The 17,704-nt window shown below is 37.9% G+C and overlaps 1 protein-coding gene across 4 annotated transcripts in view; it reads right to left on the bottom strand.

Annotated features, from left to right (window-relative positions):
* LOC100645197 (protein couch potato) overlaps positions 1-17,704 on the bottom strand; it is a 198,179-nt gene that overhangs the window by 20,755 nt on the left and 159,720 nt on the right. For 2 of the 4 annotated variants that reach the window (XM_048407170.1, XM_048407171.1), the window contains exons 7-8: positions 14,809-15,017; positions 7,079-7,283 (exon numbers count right to left, since the gene is read on the bottom strand). In XM_048407170.1, the coding sequence (XP_048263127.1) occupies positions 7,079-7,283; positions 14,809-15,017 (414 nt within the window). The remainder of the gene's footprint in view (positions 1-7,078; positions 7,284-14,808; positions 15,018-17,704) is intronic. The other 2 variants (XM_048407172.1, XM_048407174.1) reach the window with 2 other exon arrangements.

The following is a 17,704-nucleotide window of genomic DNA, read 5'->3' as shown; positions in this document are numbered from 1 at the left end:
TTTATTAGTTTCCGTTTTAATTTTCTGGTTTATAAGACAAACGTGGGACGATTCGAAGGGGAAGGTTATTTAAAATTTACCTGACAGACTCGTCTTTTTTTAAATAATAAATCCTCTTATCATCTGTACAAACTCTTTGTAAATGCAATTGAAAATATGCAGATTATAAATTGAAATATCTAAGTCACTGATATAATACGCATACATATGCGGTAATTTCAAATATTCTATTACGAATAGACGTTACAAATTCAATAATTTAGTCAGAAATTACGTGGAAATAGAAATTCTACGATAAAAAATAGAACAAAAATCAGTTAGTTCAGTCGATTTTCTTAAAAAGGAAGAATATTATATCGTGTTACGTTTACAGAAAACAAAAAAACATTTTACGTGGCTGATACGACGTTACATATTTGCGTGTAATCAATTCTATTTAGAATACGTTCGGAAATTAACCACAAAATTCTGCTTCGTTTTCCCATATCACGATGTATCCACAGGTAACTAAAAAATTTGTCCGCTCTACGATCACACGTGTAAAACATCTTCGTCGCAACACCTTATCAATGTCCTCCACGAATCGTCTCTTTTCTTTCAAAAACTTCCGATCCTTTCTCCAAAGCACCGTGCACAATTCAATTACCGTGAAAAACAACCTTGCTCGTATCCTTACGTCTGAATCGACAATCGCAAAATCGACAAACCGAAGAAAACCCGTTAATCGTGGCTGTTAGTGGTCGTAGTCAGCTATGATCGCGGCTACGAAAACGAACAGAAATAAACGCTCGTCGAACATCCGGTTTTCGAGAGGTCGCGCGACAAGTTTACCGATTCACCACGAAGCTGTTGGTCGTCGCGTTTTAACGAATCCGTCATTGTCCCGCGGAACGAAAGCAAGAGACAACCTACATTTCATCCCTTTGCGCCCTCGTGAGCCTCTTTCCACGGTTGACGAAGAAGAGACGCCTTGCCATTGAGTAATCTACGTACCTCGTTAGGCCGTGGCTGCATCCGGACTGAAAAGCACTCTCTTTTTTCTCTTTTTTCATCTTTCTTTTTCAACGGCAGCTTTCGGGGATCCTTGGTCGTGGAGGAAGGAACGAAAGAAGATACAGGACGGTCGCGTCGCTTTTAATTCACGTCGAAATCACGGAGAAAGGACAGAGACGGACAGAGATTTACGGTCGCGTATAAAAATAAGTGGACGAGACAGTGGAAATAGCTATCGATCGAGTTTCGTTAAATCCGGCTTGTTTACGCAAAAATGTTATTAATTTCGGTTACTTGTTAAATACTTTATTTACTACGAAGATACAGAGGGCGAGTCATAAATGCATGCTCGTACTTCAATGGACGAATGTGCACACTGAAGTAAGTAAAAAATGTCTTACGAATATACGTATGTCCTGCATACCTCGGTTTGCGAGCGATGCGTTGCGCATCGACATACGCTACCGCCTGCCCTAAAGCCCACGCTACACGTTGAAACATGCTGCGAACGTTGCGACGCTTATATTTCATGAATTCTGCATCAGTTTCTATTTATTTCCGCGTTATCGATCCTTCTCAGTCAGTGATCCGATACCAACGTCGAAACGCGTGTTTCAAAATGTCAACTCTAACATTATTCTGATTGACGAGAGATAGACGAAGATTACAAAGAAATGGACGAAAAAGTGGTTAATCGAGTGAAAGAGATTTTTTAAATACGCGCCATTAAAAGAAGTAAAAGTGAACCGAACGATTACGTAGAAAATATTTATGTGCGGATGATTCTGCTCTTCGACATCTGTTGGATAAAGTTCGTTTAATCGAAAAACAAAATACAACAACGAGAGGCGCGGTTAGTGCAGAAGTTGATGCGTTCAGCAGCGCCAAGATTTTAGCCATCGGAAAGAGTTACGAAGATTTAAAATTTAGTACCGCAATTTCACTGCTATTATCGAAGTTTCCCGACGATTCCCAAACCTTCTTGAACCCTCGAAATAAATTAGGAGCCTTCTCGAAGATTCCCCAGGGATTCCTTTCGAAAGGAAATTTATTTCCTACGGAATTATATTCGAGAAGCAGATTCATGCATCGATACGAGTTGGTTTTGATACCGATACGCATCTACGTATATCGTAAGTTGTATCGTGGAACTTGGGTGTCGATGCATCGCAATACGTTTCAACGTGTTGAGCTTCCTTTGCATCGAGTTTCGTACTCGCTCGAAAATGTCAGGTATTCATCGAACACTCTCGAATCCATTTTATATCGTTTCTCGTAGATCGTTTACCTGCATTGTTCGTTTACGTTGAATACACGATAGATCTTAAATAACCCAGAAACAGAAACCTAAAGGATTTGTCTTCGCTCTACCTGTTTGCAAAGATGCTATTAAAGAATGTTCTTATCGTAAGCAGGAAACGAGGCGAAAAATTCGAATATTTTTATCAATCAGCCACTACTATCGAAGAACCAGGGGTTCCTTCGGACTGTCCATATATATCGTCGATACTTGCTCGACTAGATGGATCGACATCAATATATGTCTGCATTATGATCGTTAATATTTATCGACAAATCGCAACGATGTTGAGAACCTTGAAATATCGACGATATCGTTGATGGTCTGAGGGCGTTTTTTTACTTATTTTAACGCGTAAATTCAACCTTCTTGAAATACGGACATGTATTTATGACTCAGCCTGTATAAAGCTAGCACCAGTTCGATCGAACTTTATCGATAACTGTCTGTCCACTTATTTCTGTCGCCAACTGTATATAGCAAGGGAGACAGAGACAAGGAGCGAGAAAGCGATTCTAACGCGTCGGATATTCCTTCAGCAGCCACGTCCGTCTTGGTCGCGCCGCTTCGAAGGCGTCTCCGTTCCGGTTTTAGGCGAGATGAATTAACGACGACGCGTTTCGTTGCAACGTTGTTGCCCAGCCCCCAAGCAGATTCTCTATCGATCTCCCTAATTTCACCGAGGGGAAGGTCGGGCAAACTGGCCTGCTTTTTTAGACAAGAGACTCGGTCTCGCTCGATCGAATCGTATTTTCGCGAGGATGATGCGTTGCTTCCGCGACCTATATTTTTGGCATTGTTGGTTGGATGCCGTTCTAGTTCTAGTTCTCGTATATTACGCCGTACGTTAGCTAGCTCCGGTTAAGACAATTACAGGGTAATTTTGTTCTTTGCACTTGCGTTATTTAGAATTTGCGTTACCTAGAAGTTTACGATGAAATGATTTCATACAATTTAACGAACAATTTAAAAGGAAAGCTCTAGATTTCGTTTCACAAGTTTCTAACGATGACGTATTTGCGATATAGCATTTTGTCTTTAATTCTGGTATCTTATCGCTCTAATTTGGATGGTTGACTAATACGTATAAAGTAGAATTGTTCGTGTACAAATTGTCGAAATAAAATTTGTTCCTAACTAAATGTTTATTAAATTCGTTTCCCTATTAAAAAGTAAGAAATATCAGGTATCAAGAACTGTAAGTAATTGTAAGTACGATTGGCAAGAAAAATGGTTAATATTTTTGTTTCGAGTTATAAACGATCTCTATGTCGTGAATGCTGTTAAATTAGGGTCGTAGAGAGCAAAGAAAACAGAAAAGAGATCGCGAGCAATCCGGATGCTATACGTCTTCCACGATGATACGAGAATTTATTGTAAGACCACGATGATGTACGATACTTTGCTTTAGAAGCGTGCCACGCGTAGATTCTTTGCGATCACCGATTCCACTCGTAGTTTCCACTTGCTCCATTCGATTACTCAACCAATTTATCTTTACGAATACAAATTGAAATACGCAGTCTTTACGTCTCTCGTATTTATTTTTTCCATAACGATTATGAGAATAAATAATGATTAAATAATTAGTACCAGCGAAGTGGAACGACGTTTAATAATCGAATATTTACGCTGGATATTTTTACAACAATGTTAAAAAATGTTTTTCTAACATGTATTTCTTTCTCATATCAGAACGAATTTAAATAATTTCCTGTTTTATTATTATTACGAGGATATATATTCACGTTAATTATTTATTTTCATATGTAGGTGTTTCACAATTTTTTGTAATAAAATTCCATACCGTCGTTGTTTCTTCATAACGGGGACATATTGCAATATCGCGATAATCTGAAAATATTCATACTTAAAGAAGGTTTAAAAGCGTTAAAGTTGTCCTATTCTAACGAACTTTATCCATATTAAAAATATTTCACGATCTTACGGCTACCTTAAAATTACAATAACTTTACAAGAAAATCTAAAGATGTATTCATATCGTACGTGTATTTTTCTTAGTTCTTGTTAATAGAATTCACCTGTCTGGTTATTCTTTTGCAATTAGTCATCGTTTCACAGTTATCCGACCTTCCCCCGAGAATCTCCAGCAACAAGATCTCTACGAAAAGCGCGGCGGGATACGGTGCAAGGGTGTCGCATATCAAAAGACCACGTTCAGGGAAGAAAACACAAAAAAAAGAGGAATGTAAAACAGACAAGAGGACGGAGCAAAAATGAACGAGTAAGTACTATGCGTCTCAAGCAACACAGCGAAAGACCGAGCGGAACCGGAACGAAAATCGACAACGGGAAACGAAGGACGTGAAAATGATAGAGTTTCCTATTACATTTCTCTCATATTTTCTGTTTGAGAAAATCATTAAAATTGAATTTAATCTGTTTTGAATAAAATATCTTATCAGGAGACGATGTTTGTATTTTTCCTTTTTAATATAATACTATTTTTAAGTTTGTTTAAATAGCATTGTATTTAGCGTTATCGCAATACTGTTTGTAAAGTAACACTGCTATAATGTGATTAATATAATAGCACTGTTATAATACTATTTTATAAACAGCGTTACTTTTTCACCTTTATTCCAAGTACGTATAGAATTAATTCTGAAACTATGTAGATCATGCAAAATCATCGAAGGCCACGTAGAATCGCTATAAGATATTCTCATCGAAACAGAATAAGTTTCGTTCGAAAAACTTCTTCGATCAATGAAATAGTCCGAAGGATCGAACGTTCTTAGACTTAAAGAACTTAAAACGTTCAAAGTATATAGTTAAATTTAGAAGTAAAAAGGTACTGCGCGTTATATCAGTATGACGAATAGGTCGATTAAAATCTTCCAAATAAAAACGACAACGTAAAAAAGGAACAAAACCAAGGATACGACAAACGAATCAGCGTAGAGGCGATCCAATAACCTCGAAGAGCAAACGTCGAACAGAGTCAAGAAAGACAGAGAAAAGAAGAAAAAGAAGAAACAAAGGAAAGAACAAAAAGCAGAATGTGGAAGAAAAAGTTAGAGATCGGCAAGTTGTGCACGATCCATAGGCGATTAGCGGCAAATAATAATTGGCAATTGGCGATACTAGTGGACTCAGCTAGCTCACGATGCGTCCGGCCATCGATCGTGATCGAGGGATTTACGCCCGATCGATCGTCGCGCGTTTTCTACTGCCAGGAGACATCGTGCGACGTGTCTTACCGACAAGGTCGATCTAAAGATCGATCGAAATCGAACTGTGAGCTAATCGATTGCGAGTCTATCGCTGAGGCCACTGTACTGTAGGGAGCTGTGGTAAAATGCCCCTGAGAATTATCGGGAAAGTGGAAAAATATTTACAAATGTCATTACGTGCTGTTATGCTATTGATGTACGGGTTGACACTGAAATAGCATCATCTGGAAAGGGATGATTCCTCGCGAAAGAAGGTGATCGAAGAGAACAGAGTACATTTTTATTACGTTTTTATCGCGTCTTGAACAGCAGGTGTCTTCGAGAAAGATAATCTACTAAAATAGGTTTTAATATGGGAAGCGCTGGGACGCTCGTCGATATCTTTGAATGTATATCGCGTGTGTTATATAAAACGTTTTGAAATTTCATTAGAATGACACGCGATTATTATAATTATGTTGGTAAGTTTTGAAGGAAATCTTCATCTGAAGCGTTTAAGACGGTTGGTCGTGATGTATACTAATTTTTTTGCCGAATATATGTGATTAGGGTAAATAATTTGTAACTTTCACGTACATTGGCAGATTGATCAAAAAATTGACCAATGCGATCACGACAGTCGTGTTTTATTATAACGTTAACGAAAGTTTAAAACGTCTTATACATAGCACGATATACGTATCGAAGTTCTCTATGATAAGCGTCGAAATACTTTCGCGAGTCGCTCCGTATGGAGAATTATTTCTGTATTTAATTAGAACGAAGGAGTACGTAAGGTGAGATAAGCACAGAAAAGAGAAAATACAAGGGAAGCTCGCTTCCATCTACGATACGACGATTGCCTTTACTCTCAAGAACCGAAGCGCTACGCGCGGGAAATTTACTCTGTGCTCTTAAACTTGCTTTCGTTCAAAAAACCATCCCGTTTCCAATTCTGCCATGATTACCAGGTCACCGTAAAATGCGTGACAGGAGAGCAAATGGAGGCAACAGTGACACATCCGGTCAAGCCTGTCTCGATGGTTCCTACTTTATAAAAGTGGAGAGGGAGCAAAAGTAGCGACAAGATCCTCGTTCTTTTCAGAGGCATTTCGTCCAACTCCCCACGGTAATACTATAATGTCCGGCAACGAAAACGCAGATCTGTGCTTCGTGCAGTTTCATTGGAATCTTCGATGGTTTTTCGTTGATGGATCGAATGGTAGAACGAGATCGTAAAAAAGAAAAGTGGTGCTGCGATGGAGAGAGGAGAACGAAACGGTATCGAGTGACAGACGAGGATCGACCGAAGGGACATCGATGGCCCATAAAAAAATTCCCGATACCTAGCCCTCGGTTGGAAATCGTAAGGACGAAAAGGAAAATAGCGGGATACGAACGAAAGAGAAAATGCAAGAGAATATTCGCGATGATCGCAAGGGTGTCGTTGATCAACGAGATAAGGAGTGGAGATAAGGGAAATATCTTGACAAAAATCGAGATAAAATTCGAGATAACGTAAAGGATGTGTCGCACAGGGTCGCTGCGTTTTCGTCGGGATGTGTACAGGATGTCTGTAGCGGCTAGCGTAGCATAAAATGAAACCTACTTCGATCCAGAGATTTGTAAAGCCCACCTCGGCCATTTTTGACTTTGCATATTCGATTCGTATTGCTCCCCGGTCGGAGGAGAGGAGAAAGGATCCTTGGAGAGTGGCCATCGCCTGGGCCGCGTAGCGAACGTCTTGGTATTCGACAAAGGCCACTGGCGACCCTCCCTTCGTGTGCATACGAAGCCGGGAGAAACCAGGAAAACTGTGCATAAATAAGAGAAGCGTACAATACGTGCTCTAGTTAGTTATGACAGACGGTACTCTGGTCAAAAAGAGAAGGGCCTCTGTGTGTGTGTGTGTGTGTGTGTGTTTACGCGTGTGTTTGTTCGTCCATTTCCATGTTATTGCCATGTCGAGAAACTGCGGTGACGCTGATCGAACACCGTGGAACGAGACATCGTGACATATTTCGATGCAATTTTCTTTGAAGTCATTGAAAGGTGATCTCGTTTGCTAGAGATTGTTTCGATGGTTGGAGATGAAAGAAAGATTAGTAAGGACTAGATACAGGAAGAATCGTGGTTACTATACCGTACCCGGTATTGTGTTTGATCGATCAAATATTCTGCTTTGCGGGATTCGCGAAGAAACTAAAACACGTCAATTTTGAATAGACAAGTGCGATAGATCGATTTGATACGGAACGATTGAACAGATAGATGGTATTTTACAATTTGTCGTTTCATTTTGAAGATAAAAACAAAATTTCGGATGTAATTCGCGTATGTTCGTTATCAGGCTACCGTTTGATGCAACACGGGAACATTTAACGATACCTTTATTAAGAACGATCAAAAACAAAGTGTAAAAGGCTTTCTTCTAATCGACGAAATTCAGTTTGAACGTTAGCGGAACAGGCTCATCGATTCGTCATACTACATCGTTCTTGGTAAGATTTAGATCCGTTTGGCGTGTATGAAGACCGATTACCGAGGAATTTATATCCCAGCCGGACCGATCGGCTGGTTACGACGCCATTAACGGAAGTATCGATATCGATTACGCTTGATTTACCGCGATTCCACCAGGCACCGTGTTAACCACGGTAAATTTCGATTCTTCCAATTACGGCACGCGTCCATTATGGTGGACTTGTCGATAGATACTTTCGTTGCTTTCTTTTTCCACCTCTGATGGAAAGAAACCGGCGAATCGTCTCGCGATTGAAGATCGTTTTAACATTGGCACCATACATGCGATATTTCTATTAAGGATATTTGCTATTTGCAAATATTGAACGAATAACGATTGCGAATTCGATTGCGAATTGCGAATTTTGTCATTAGGTGGTAATGACAAAATCCTTAAGTTCAATCACTTAGTTGCCAATCCAATATCGAAACGCGCGTTAGGATATGCGATAAATATATTCTGATTGAAGTGTTAGCATTTTTGAGCAAATATTATATATTCGCGTTAAAAAGTTCGTATTTGTACCGAATAGCAAACGTGGTTTCGATTCGACACTGTAAACCTGTACGTATCAAAGTTATGTGTATGTATTGGAAAATTAAAAACCTACGTTCTTAATATACGAGTAATTATTTTATGGAAATTAAGCATCTCTGATTCATATTTATTCAAACGTACATTTATTAACATATCTATTTCTCTCATTCGTGCAAAAGTTTCATGAATTCAATACGCCTGTATTGAATTTATCGTACGCGTATATTTAATTACACACGTACAAATTATCGTCCTTTTAAATTTTAAATTTCAAATAATGTACAAAACCTGAAACAATAGAAACTTTATGTTGCTTTAAACAGATAAAGTAGAAAAAAATGAACAACTTATACGAAATTTCTATAAAACGATTAATACACACGATATTATTGAAACGATACAAATATCCAAATATTAAATAACGCGTGTATGGAGCAGGAGTCAAAGTCTCATTGTCTTTTCGTGCTCGCGATGCTCGTTCGCTGTTTTGTGATACGATCACCGTGTGCGTTGGCTGCGTATACGTGTATGCGTATATTAGAGTGTGTCGATCAATGCCACTAAATATCTCGATACGTGGTTACGGGTACTAGTACAGGTGCGTCTTACGGCTACGAGCTACGACTGGTGGCAAAAAATGAATCAGCGAATGTCAGTGATGTACGTTTCTTGGAGGCAGTGCTGTTAATCCGGTTTCAAGAAGCTCTCTTTTAGATACGTTTGCAATCGTATTTAAACGCTAAAACTACCAACAGTCGAAATAAGTGAACCGTAGTGATTAATAGAGATATCGAATTTTGAGATAAATTTAAATTTTATAGAATTCTCTAATACAATTTGAAAGAAACGCTCTAACAGAATTTTAAAGAATTTTCTGTCGCAGAAATTTTTAAGGATTTTCCGCGATTTTATTCTGTAATTTTGTTACCTGTAATTGCTTTCCCGTGATTTTTCTGTGGACGAAGACTACCTTTTTTCCTTTGATTTTCTCGGTACGAGTTTGATACGTTAGTCGATGGTAGTTCTAGCGTTAATATACATATATGTACAGACGAAATGGAAAGCCGGTTAAAACGTTCAACCGTGAATGTTAATCCCCTGTAATATCAATGTAACTTAAAAGTTACATAACCACGTGTCTACTTCGTTTAAAATTTCACTTTACTCGCTTACTGTGTTATACCGTGGTATTTTATTGACACATTGTGCCAGCACCAAATTATCCATAAACAAATCTTTTCCCTCTCATAAAAGAACCCCTTCAGAGGGTTAAAGACGCGTTAAAACGCGTGTATCGTACGGAGAGATAGAGTGAGAGTGAGAGTGAGAGAGAGAGAGAGAGAGAGAGAGAGAGAGAGAGAGAGAGGAAATACGGCTGATTCGGCGCTGACCTATATCGCTCTCTTAAATTTCTAGTCGCGTAATTGTTTCCAGAGCGGAGTACGGTAGATTTGTCATTTCCAGTTCACCGCACTATGGCCTGGATGTTCTTGTAAAAATTCCACAATTTTGTCTATGACGACAATTAATGTTTGATCTTTGATTTACCATCTTGCGATTCTCTATGGATCTGCAGATACGATAAATCTCTGTTTCATTTAAGGGAGATTAGTAAGCGCGGTATTTCTATAGAAACTTCGTATTTGTATTATTTATTCATTCGAGCTGAATCGAATCGATTTGGAGAAGATCGATCAAATTTTTGGGGGTCGCTGAACTAAAACAAATTTGTCATATAGAGCGACTGCAAAAAATGTTTGCGCGTATCTCTATTTTCTAACCAAGCGATTTTTATTAGCTTCTACATTTTAGTTTTTTACGAATCATCGCTAAGTGATACGAAACTTTATGTTCTTGGATTTAATCGATTAGTGTGCAAATACTACGATAAATAATGGCGTGAAAATGCTTTTTGTAGTCACTGTGTATCAAGGCATCGAAAGAAAGAATCTAACGATTAAACTAGATTAATTAATTAAATCATATAACGATCAAATGTGCACAAAAAATTACACCTTAATACCAAAATCTTTAAAAAATCTATGTCAATTTATATAACAAATTATGGATACACCTGAAACGCAGTTTCCTTCCGTTGTGTGTGACAGAGTTCCCCAACTTATAATCCTCGAGAGGTTGCCATAAAAGAAGGCTTATATTGTAATTACCATCCTAATGAAAGCAAGCCTTTCTTTTAAAAAGAAATTAGTAACGAGAAATTGTTAATAATTAAGAACGAGAATTACATACCATAATTAAACATAAATACTTATATAAATAACATCTATATTAAGAAACAAATTAGAAACGAATTAAATAAAATATGAATGAAAAACCAGTAAATAAGTTCCCGCGGTCAGGAAAATGGGTCGATGTCTTCATCATCGTATTCGTTGAAAGGATAAAACGACCTTTTTACCGCGGTATTCATACGTTATCCGAGAGATGGCAAAAAGTGATAGATTTCAATGGAACACGCTTCGATTAATCCTTCAAGTACGAGTACGTTTTTATAAATCGTTCCCTCCAAACGCAAAAAAATGGCAAATTCAATGCAATTATCGATACGCGACGTCGCTCGCCAACGATAGACGTGTTTCACGAAATTTTCGTTTTCTCGTCTATCGACGACAGTCGTATTTAAAGGGTTAAAGTCACTAAAGCGTTCTTATCGTATTAAATATATTTTCGCGAAAGGTCGCGAGAACTTATTCGTACGACTGACAAAGAGAATAATACGCAATGAAAATATCGAAACTCGAAAAGGAAGAAAATAGAAGTCGATCGACGTACGAGACGTCCGGTTCGAAATTAAAATCGCTAAAGGCTAAACGGGGTCGAGTCATCCCCCTGTACCAGAAACGAGCTCGCCATTCACGGTGTAAGCGAAACTGCGGGCCAACGGTTCTTGTATCGCGATGAATGAACTGGATATGACGTCAGTCGTCCGTATCTGACGCAACGTGTTCCGTATCGATTTCCTCTTTCGCATCGGCGCCGAAATAGCCGACAAGCATAGAAACCGCGAGTCGAACCGCGCGCCAGTTTTCTTTTCGCTTTTCTTTTTCGATGCTTTCTTCTTCCGAGGTTAAATCGACATCGATTCTCCCGTTTTCCGTCCTTTGGCCTTTCCTTCTCCCCGAAACGAGTCGTCGATCGTTAAAGAACGCGGGCGGAGACGAGCGAAATCGAGCGGTTTATCGAGGTCAAACGCGCTACGTCGAAGGAAAAGAGCGAGAAAGATAAGAAGAGTTCTGCCTCCGCGTTTTGCATAATTAACACGCAGAATCTCGTTATATCCGCGAATCTCCGGTTCGCGCGTATGAATTCGCAAATAGCTGCGCGAGTTGATTAAACGCGTTTGCATACGCTCGGACGATGTTTACGCTTCTCCGTTTGGGAAGATTTTCGTTAATCCGATTGTTTCTCGCAGAGAAACTTGGTATTAGTTTGTTTCCCGTTAACCCAATTGAAGCCGATGATGCGCCAGATGCGTCGTTCGATGTCCATTCGAAATATTCGTCGACGCGTCCTTTTACTACGATCGTACTACGAAATTTCTATAAATTTCTTTCCGTGATCCCTAAATAGAAATTGTGCCGACTAATGAATTATCGATAATTCTAAACGACGTTGATCGTTTAGTGGAGAAATATCGAAAGAATTTGCCGGATGCAAGCAGTCGCGATCTAACACGCGGTCGAACGCGTGTACTCGGTGTCGTGGGAAGGTTCCGCATGACGGGGCAGGCAAAAATAATTTGCTACGCGACCGCGAAGCGTAATGTCCGCCGGAGATAACATACTTCAAGACTATTTGCTCTCGTATCCGTACATGGATCTGTACACAGAAAACTACAAGTCGAACATCGAAATACACTTCACGATTAGCATCAATTTTTTCCGTTCAACCTCAAAGTTTCTTTTTGTGATATACGACGAATATTCAAGATAATAATTGAAAATTTTAGTAAATTTGAAAAAATCAATCTTTGCGCGAGTTTGAAAGCAAAGATATGAATTAAAATTGTAGGATGAGCGTGTCGTTTATGGAGCTTCTATTTTGAACAGAAAGACTTTGAAAATCAACGAAGCGTGGCGTGCTTGTTTGACTGATTTGACTCGGTCTAATAAATCTCGTCGCACGCTTTCGAGATTATGCACGATAGAGAAACCACTGGATAACGCTGGATCGAAGCTGGATATATTCCTACGGGTGTTAAATATTTTATTTATTTTTTTTTGTAACATTCGAGATACGTGATTTTTATATTGCAAATAATTTTCGAATAATAGCTAGAATAATAATTTTTCCAAGTACGAATGAATATGATATCTTCTTTGTCGTTTCTATCGCCTTAATCTTTCTTTGATCTTTGAACTTCGATTTATTTTGTATTTTATAAACGTTATATCGTCGCGCATGTAGTACATGATTATATTTAATACAATATCTAAGCTCGAAATAATAAAAATGAGATTCTTATTTACATACGTTATTAAATCTACGATTAAAAATTTCTCGAATCTAAAATCAAAGCGGTCAGCCACATCCAGTTTTAAAGACGAAATCAATGTTTTCTAATCGAGGTTTCTTATAAAATATAATTACACTTTCTACAAACGTTTCGTACAATTTTAATTCATCTTTTTCTACAAAATGATTATCCAAATTCGAGTTATAAAATTTTCTACATCCGCGGATGGTCTGGCGTGAGAATTATTATATTCGAAGTTGTGAAATTGAATATTTAATTCTGTCTGCCCCAACCACGCGTTCTTGAAACGTAATTTACGAGGTGTAACGCGTGTCGCGATAAAAGTCTCGCGTGTCAATTAGCGCACGTGGCGTAGAGTCAATTTTAGCGGACCGCGTCTCTGATTTCGTTTTTGAAGGAGGAATTTGTTCGAGAAGTCATTATTTTAATCTACGCAACTTCCACCAGCTATTGTTGGACTTTTTCCGTTCTCGTTTTCGTTACCGGTACAAGTTTCTTCTACCTGATTAAATTCGGAAGAACATTCGTATAAACTCAAATTTTAGACGCGTCTGACCTTTTCTCGTGAAATCGTTCGCGATCGAAGATCGCCGTTACCTTGCCAGCATGTTAAATTCGTAAAATTTGTAGATTTACCGTAGAATTGTATCAGCGTAGGAGTTTTTTTATTTTTCTAACTTGTATAGAATTTGTATAGAATTATTATTATCCACAATGTTGGTAATAATATCTCTACGCTAAAAATGTTAAAAATTACAATATCGTGTAAAAAATGTTTAATATTAAATACCACGTCAGGTAGAATAATTTGCAATCTACTCTGATAAATGTTTATGGACATAGGAAAGATATAGGAAAGATAATGTAGTTTGAAAATCAGGTATATTTGTATAGTAAGAAATTATATGTTGAGCATCGATTGTAAATATGAAATATTCCGGTGATTTGATACTTCCCCTTCTTTTTAGAGATTATTTTATTTGCTTAGAGTATCGATCATTTAGGTGTAATTGTTCTAGACAAGTCGAGAAACTCGAAACTATTAGAACTCTCGTAACAAATTTTTTCTGTAGCAAGCTAATATGGACAATTGAAATCTCATACTTTTCTAAATCTACATAACACACAATTTCATTTATAATTCAAATGAATTATTTATTTCCAATCATTCGACCAATTATTTTATCTATAATTTCACTCGATGAATTTGCTTATAATCATTTATTCTAAATCTGCACACCCTACAATTTCATTTACAACCCAAATCAATTATTTACTTATTCCCAATCCTCTAACCGATTATATATTTCATCTACTATCTCAATCAATAAATTTCAAGCTAACTATCTACAAACCTACCTATCTATACATTTCTATCTATTTATATAAATTTCAATCTTTTGACTCTCTCGATCGATAATCCTAGAGCATCGATAGTTTGGTTTTACAATTCGGACACTATCCATCTCGTGTCCAAACTTGTCGATATCCGTACAACACATAACCCGCCCACAATTTGGAGTCCTTCGAGTCTGTTTGCTATTCTTATAAACAGCGACCGCGAGTCGTCTGTCTCGCGTTTGAGTTTCACGAAACTTTCTAAAGCCTCGAGAAAATAAGGATCGTACGCTGGAAATATACGGAGACAGAGGTACGCGTGTATGCACAGTACGCGACGCTTGACGCATAATAAAAAGAGTCGAACGGACAATTTTTGTTCGGTTCGATAGCTGTAAAGATCGAAATAAAGGGGTTGCGAACGATGGTGCGTATTTCTAACCTGCTGAAGATGTCCTTGAGCTCGTGCTCGGACACGAACTGGCCGAGGTTCGCCACGAACAAGGTGGAACAGGGCGCGTTGCTCACTGCTATGTTCGGCTGGGACGAGGGTGAACCTACCGGCGATGCCAGTGCCGGCGAAGGTAGGAAATGGGGCAGCGACGCGTGTATCGACGTCAGCGTCGTAGGATGCGGCAGAGACATGGGCGCCTGCAAAAAGAAAAACACAAATTTTTCAGCGTTATTCGCGATCTTCGACTCGATTCAATTCGATGTTGGGCATTCGTGTGTAGCTCTGGCTCGGTGAACGACTCTGTTACTCGAGAATATGAACGTTTTCGTGCACGTTATATTTACTCGTATCTTTGTTATCCGTACTTTATAATTTTATCGTTTCGTCCCTTATATTTATTAGATTCTTATATTTATTTACTATTAGGTTCTTCCTCTATATATATATCTTTACGTACAGGTACCTCGATCTACATATACAGACCAATGACCAACGTTGCATCTACGCTACATTTCATCGATCCTTTTTTCAATTAATTTGCATCGTCGAATTTTTGTATATTTTTTAATATCCCGCATCTGAGAATTCGACCAATATTTTTTACATCGTTTCCATCTAGACTCAACAATTTTATGAAATCGCAGGAAGCTAAAGGATCTATAAATTACGATGAACTAATGTTCGGTCTTTAATGGTTTAATTATTCTCCTATTTGCGATGATACTAAGTATGTTTCAGTTTTTATCTATTCGATATGATCTTAAAATGTTCTGTAAAGGTGATATTAGAATTTTGAAATGGACCTCCATTTTTTATTACATATTCTTGTAGCTTACATTCAGACGTTTCCAAAACACTAGAAGCTCGTGTTTTTCGCACTATCCGTTACCGATACATTTACTTTAAAACTTAACGTTGTCGAACGTTATCCGATGCAAAATAGTTTAGATAATTCCCTGTGTCGTTTTGTCGAATTTCAAAGTTTATATTTCACTCTCTTGTATCATCAGAAATAGGAGAATGATTAAGAGTTAGATTGGACACACTCTGTATGTAACAATCTCCATTTTGGCGTTATTGCTGAGAAATAGACTCGGTTTTACGGTAGTAGGTAGGTTCCTATTTATATTTATTGAATATTAGATTCCTGCACGGTAGAATTCCATTTACCTGAACTTTCTTGGGGGATAAGCAGTTTATACAATAGCAGTTCATTAATTTTTCACGCAACCGAGCATTTTTCGTTCGAGCAACTGAAACTCGCGTTCGGATCGACGATTGCAATCGAGGACGGTTTAGTTAATCAGGTATTAATTAAAAATTCGTTCCAATAAATGCGATTCTACCGTACCTATACTTATTTATCGTTAGATTACGTATGTTTATACATTTTTGTGGGATTTAAGGATGTAGGACAAAATACGCCAGTTTTTGATGTCCAGAAATATGTAAAAAGCACAAAGTACCCGTTACGACGTTTGCAATGGTTGAGACAAATTTCTCGCAAGAATAGAGAAGAAGAATTGCGTGCAAACTTCTTTCGTCGATAGAGTGAATTATGACATTATCGGTAATTGTGAAACGGTATCGTGAAACTAATTACATATTTAGTTGAAAGATACGAAAATTCGTTAGAGATTCGAGATTAAAGACGTTATTTGGCACGTTTGGAAATACAGAAAAATTTCCTAGGAAATTGAAAGCAACTGTTTATTCCGTACAAAGGGATAAGAGAATCTCCATACAAAATGACTTGTATTTTCAATTTTGATTTTAAAGTAGCGAAATTTACAGTGACGTTGTATCGATCGTGGTATTATACGTTTCGCATTCTTCGTTCAGATCTCAGTTATGTTCGAACCATATTTAGGTCACGTCTAAATCAATTAGAAAAGGTTAATCGCAGTTAACGATCTTAAGAACGCAAGAATAACCGTGTAACTTGATTTCAAAAAAAATGTCAAAGTACATAGTCGATTATTCGAGTTTCGCGCTTTCATATTCCCAAAAGTAACAGAGGCGTTCACGAGCTTCGTTTTACGTTTCATGCCTTATTTAACCACGTCTACTCCGTCGACTTGTCTAAACGTCCACAAAAACGAACCGAGTCTATTTCTACTTTCTTTCTTCTTTAAATTACTCTCTTATTTTTCTTAGAATATTTTTTTGTTTCAAGAAAAATCTCTGACGCGTTAACACAGTGTACTTGTGTATAAACAACGGATGACATTAATATCGCCTAATACTTGGTGATTTACGTACAATTTAGATGTAATCGACAAAACAACGTAGGCCTGTACCACTGAAACTAAAGTCCATGACCGAGTTACCGAGCGTGGATTAATTAACGCAAGAACCGTGTTAAATACGAATGCAGCATAATTTGCAGCAACGTTACAAGAAGCGGCTTCGCGATTAACGATCGAATAACCGAGAAATAATCTCGGCGGTCAGCCGGATTACTTTTTATTCGGAAACCCGCGAGTCCATAACCACTTTGTAATTTCAAGTCCAATTATTTTCCGAAGAGTTATCTCTTATAGAAGATACTATCCAAAACTATCTGGTTATTTTCTTATTCGAGGCAGAGACGATGGTGGATCTTTACCCATTTACGGCAGATTAAAGATCGCAGAGATACTTGCGATGAACATAATTATTGGAACGGTTGAACTCTTTGTTAGGATAGGATAGAATCATTAAAATAATTTGACCGTTTATTAGGATAATTCGACTAATGTAAATTCTTCAGGCAGTTATTCTCGAATTTTAGTGCACGACTACAATGCGTATTATGCAAAAAATGTTTGAGATATATCAATTGGAGCAAGACGTGCCGCAGAAATTCTTGCTAGAGCGTACCGTGTCGCGCAATCAATTCGCA

The sequence above is a fragment of the Bombus terrestris genome, chromosome 7 (genome assembly GCF_910591885.1).
Source record: "Bombus terrestris chromosome 7, iyBomTerr1.2, whole genome shotgun sequence".
In the NCBI taxonomy this organism is placed as follows: Eukaryota; Metazoa; Arthropoda; class Insecta; order Hymenoptera; family Apidae; genus Bombus; species Bombus terrestris.
Note: the sequence above shows the minus strand (reverse complement) of the source record. Positions and strands in the feature narration are given on the sequence as shown.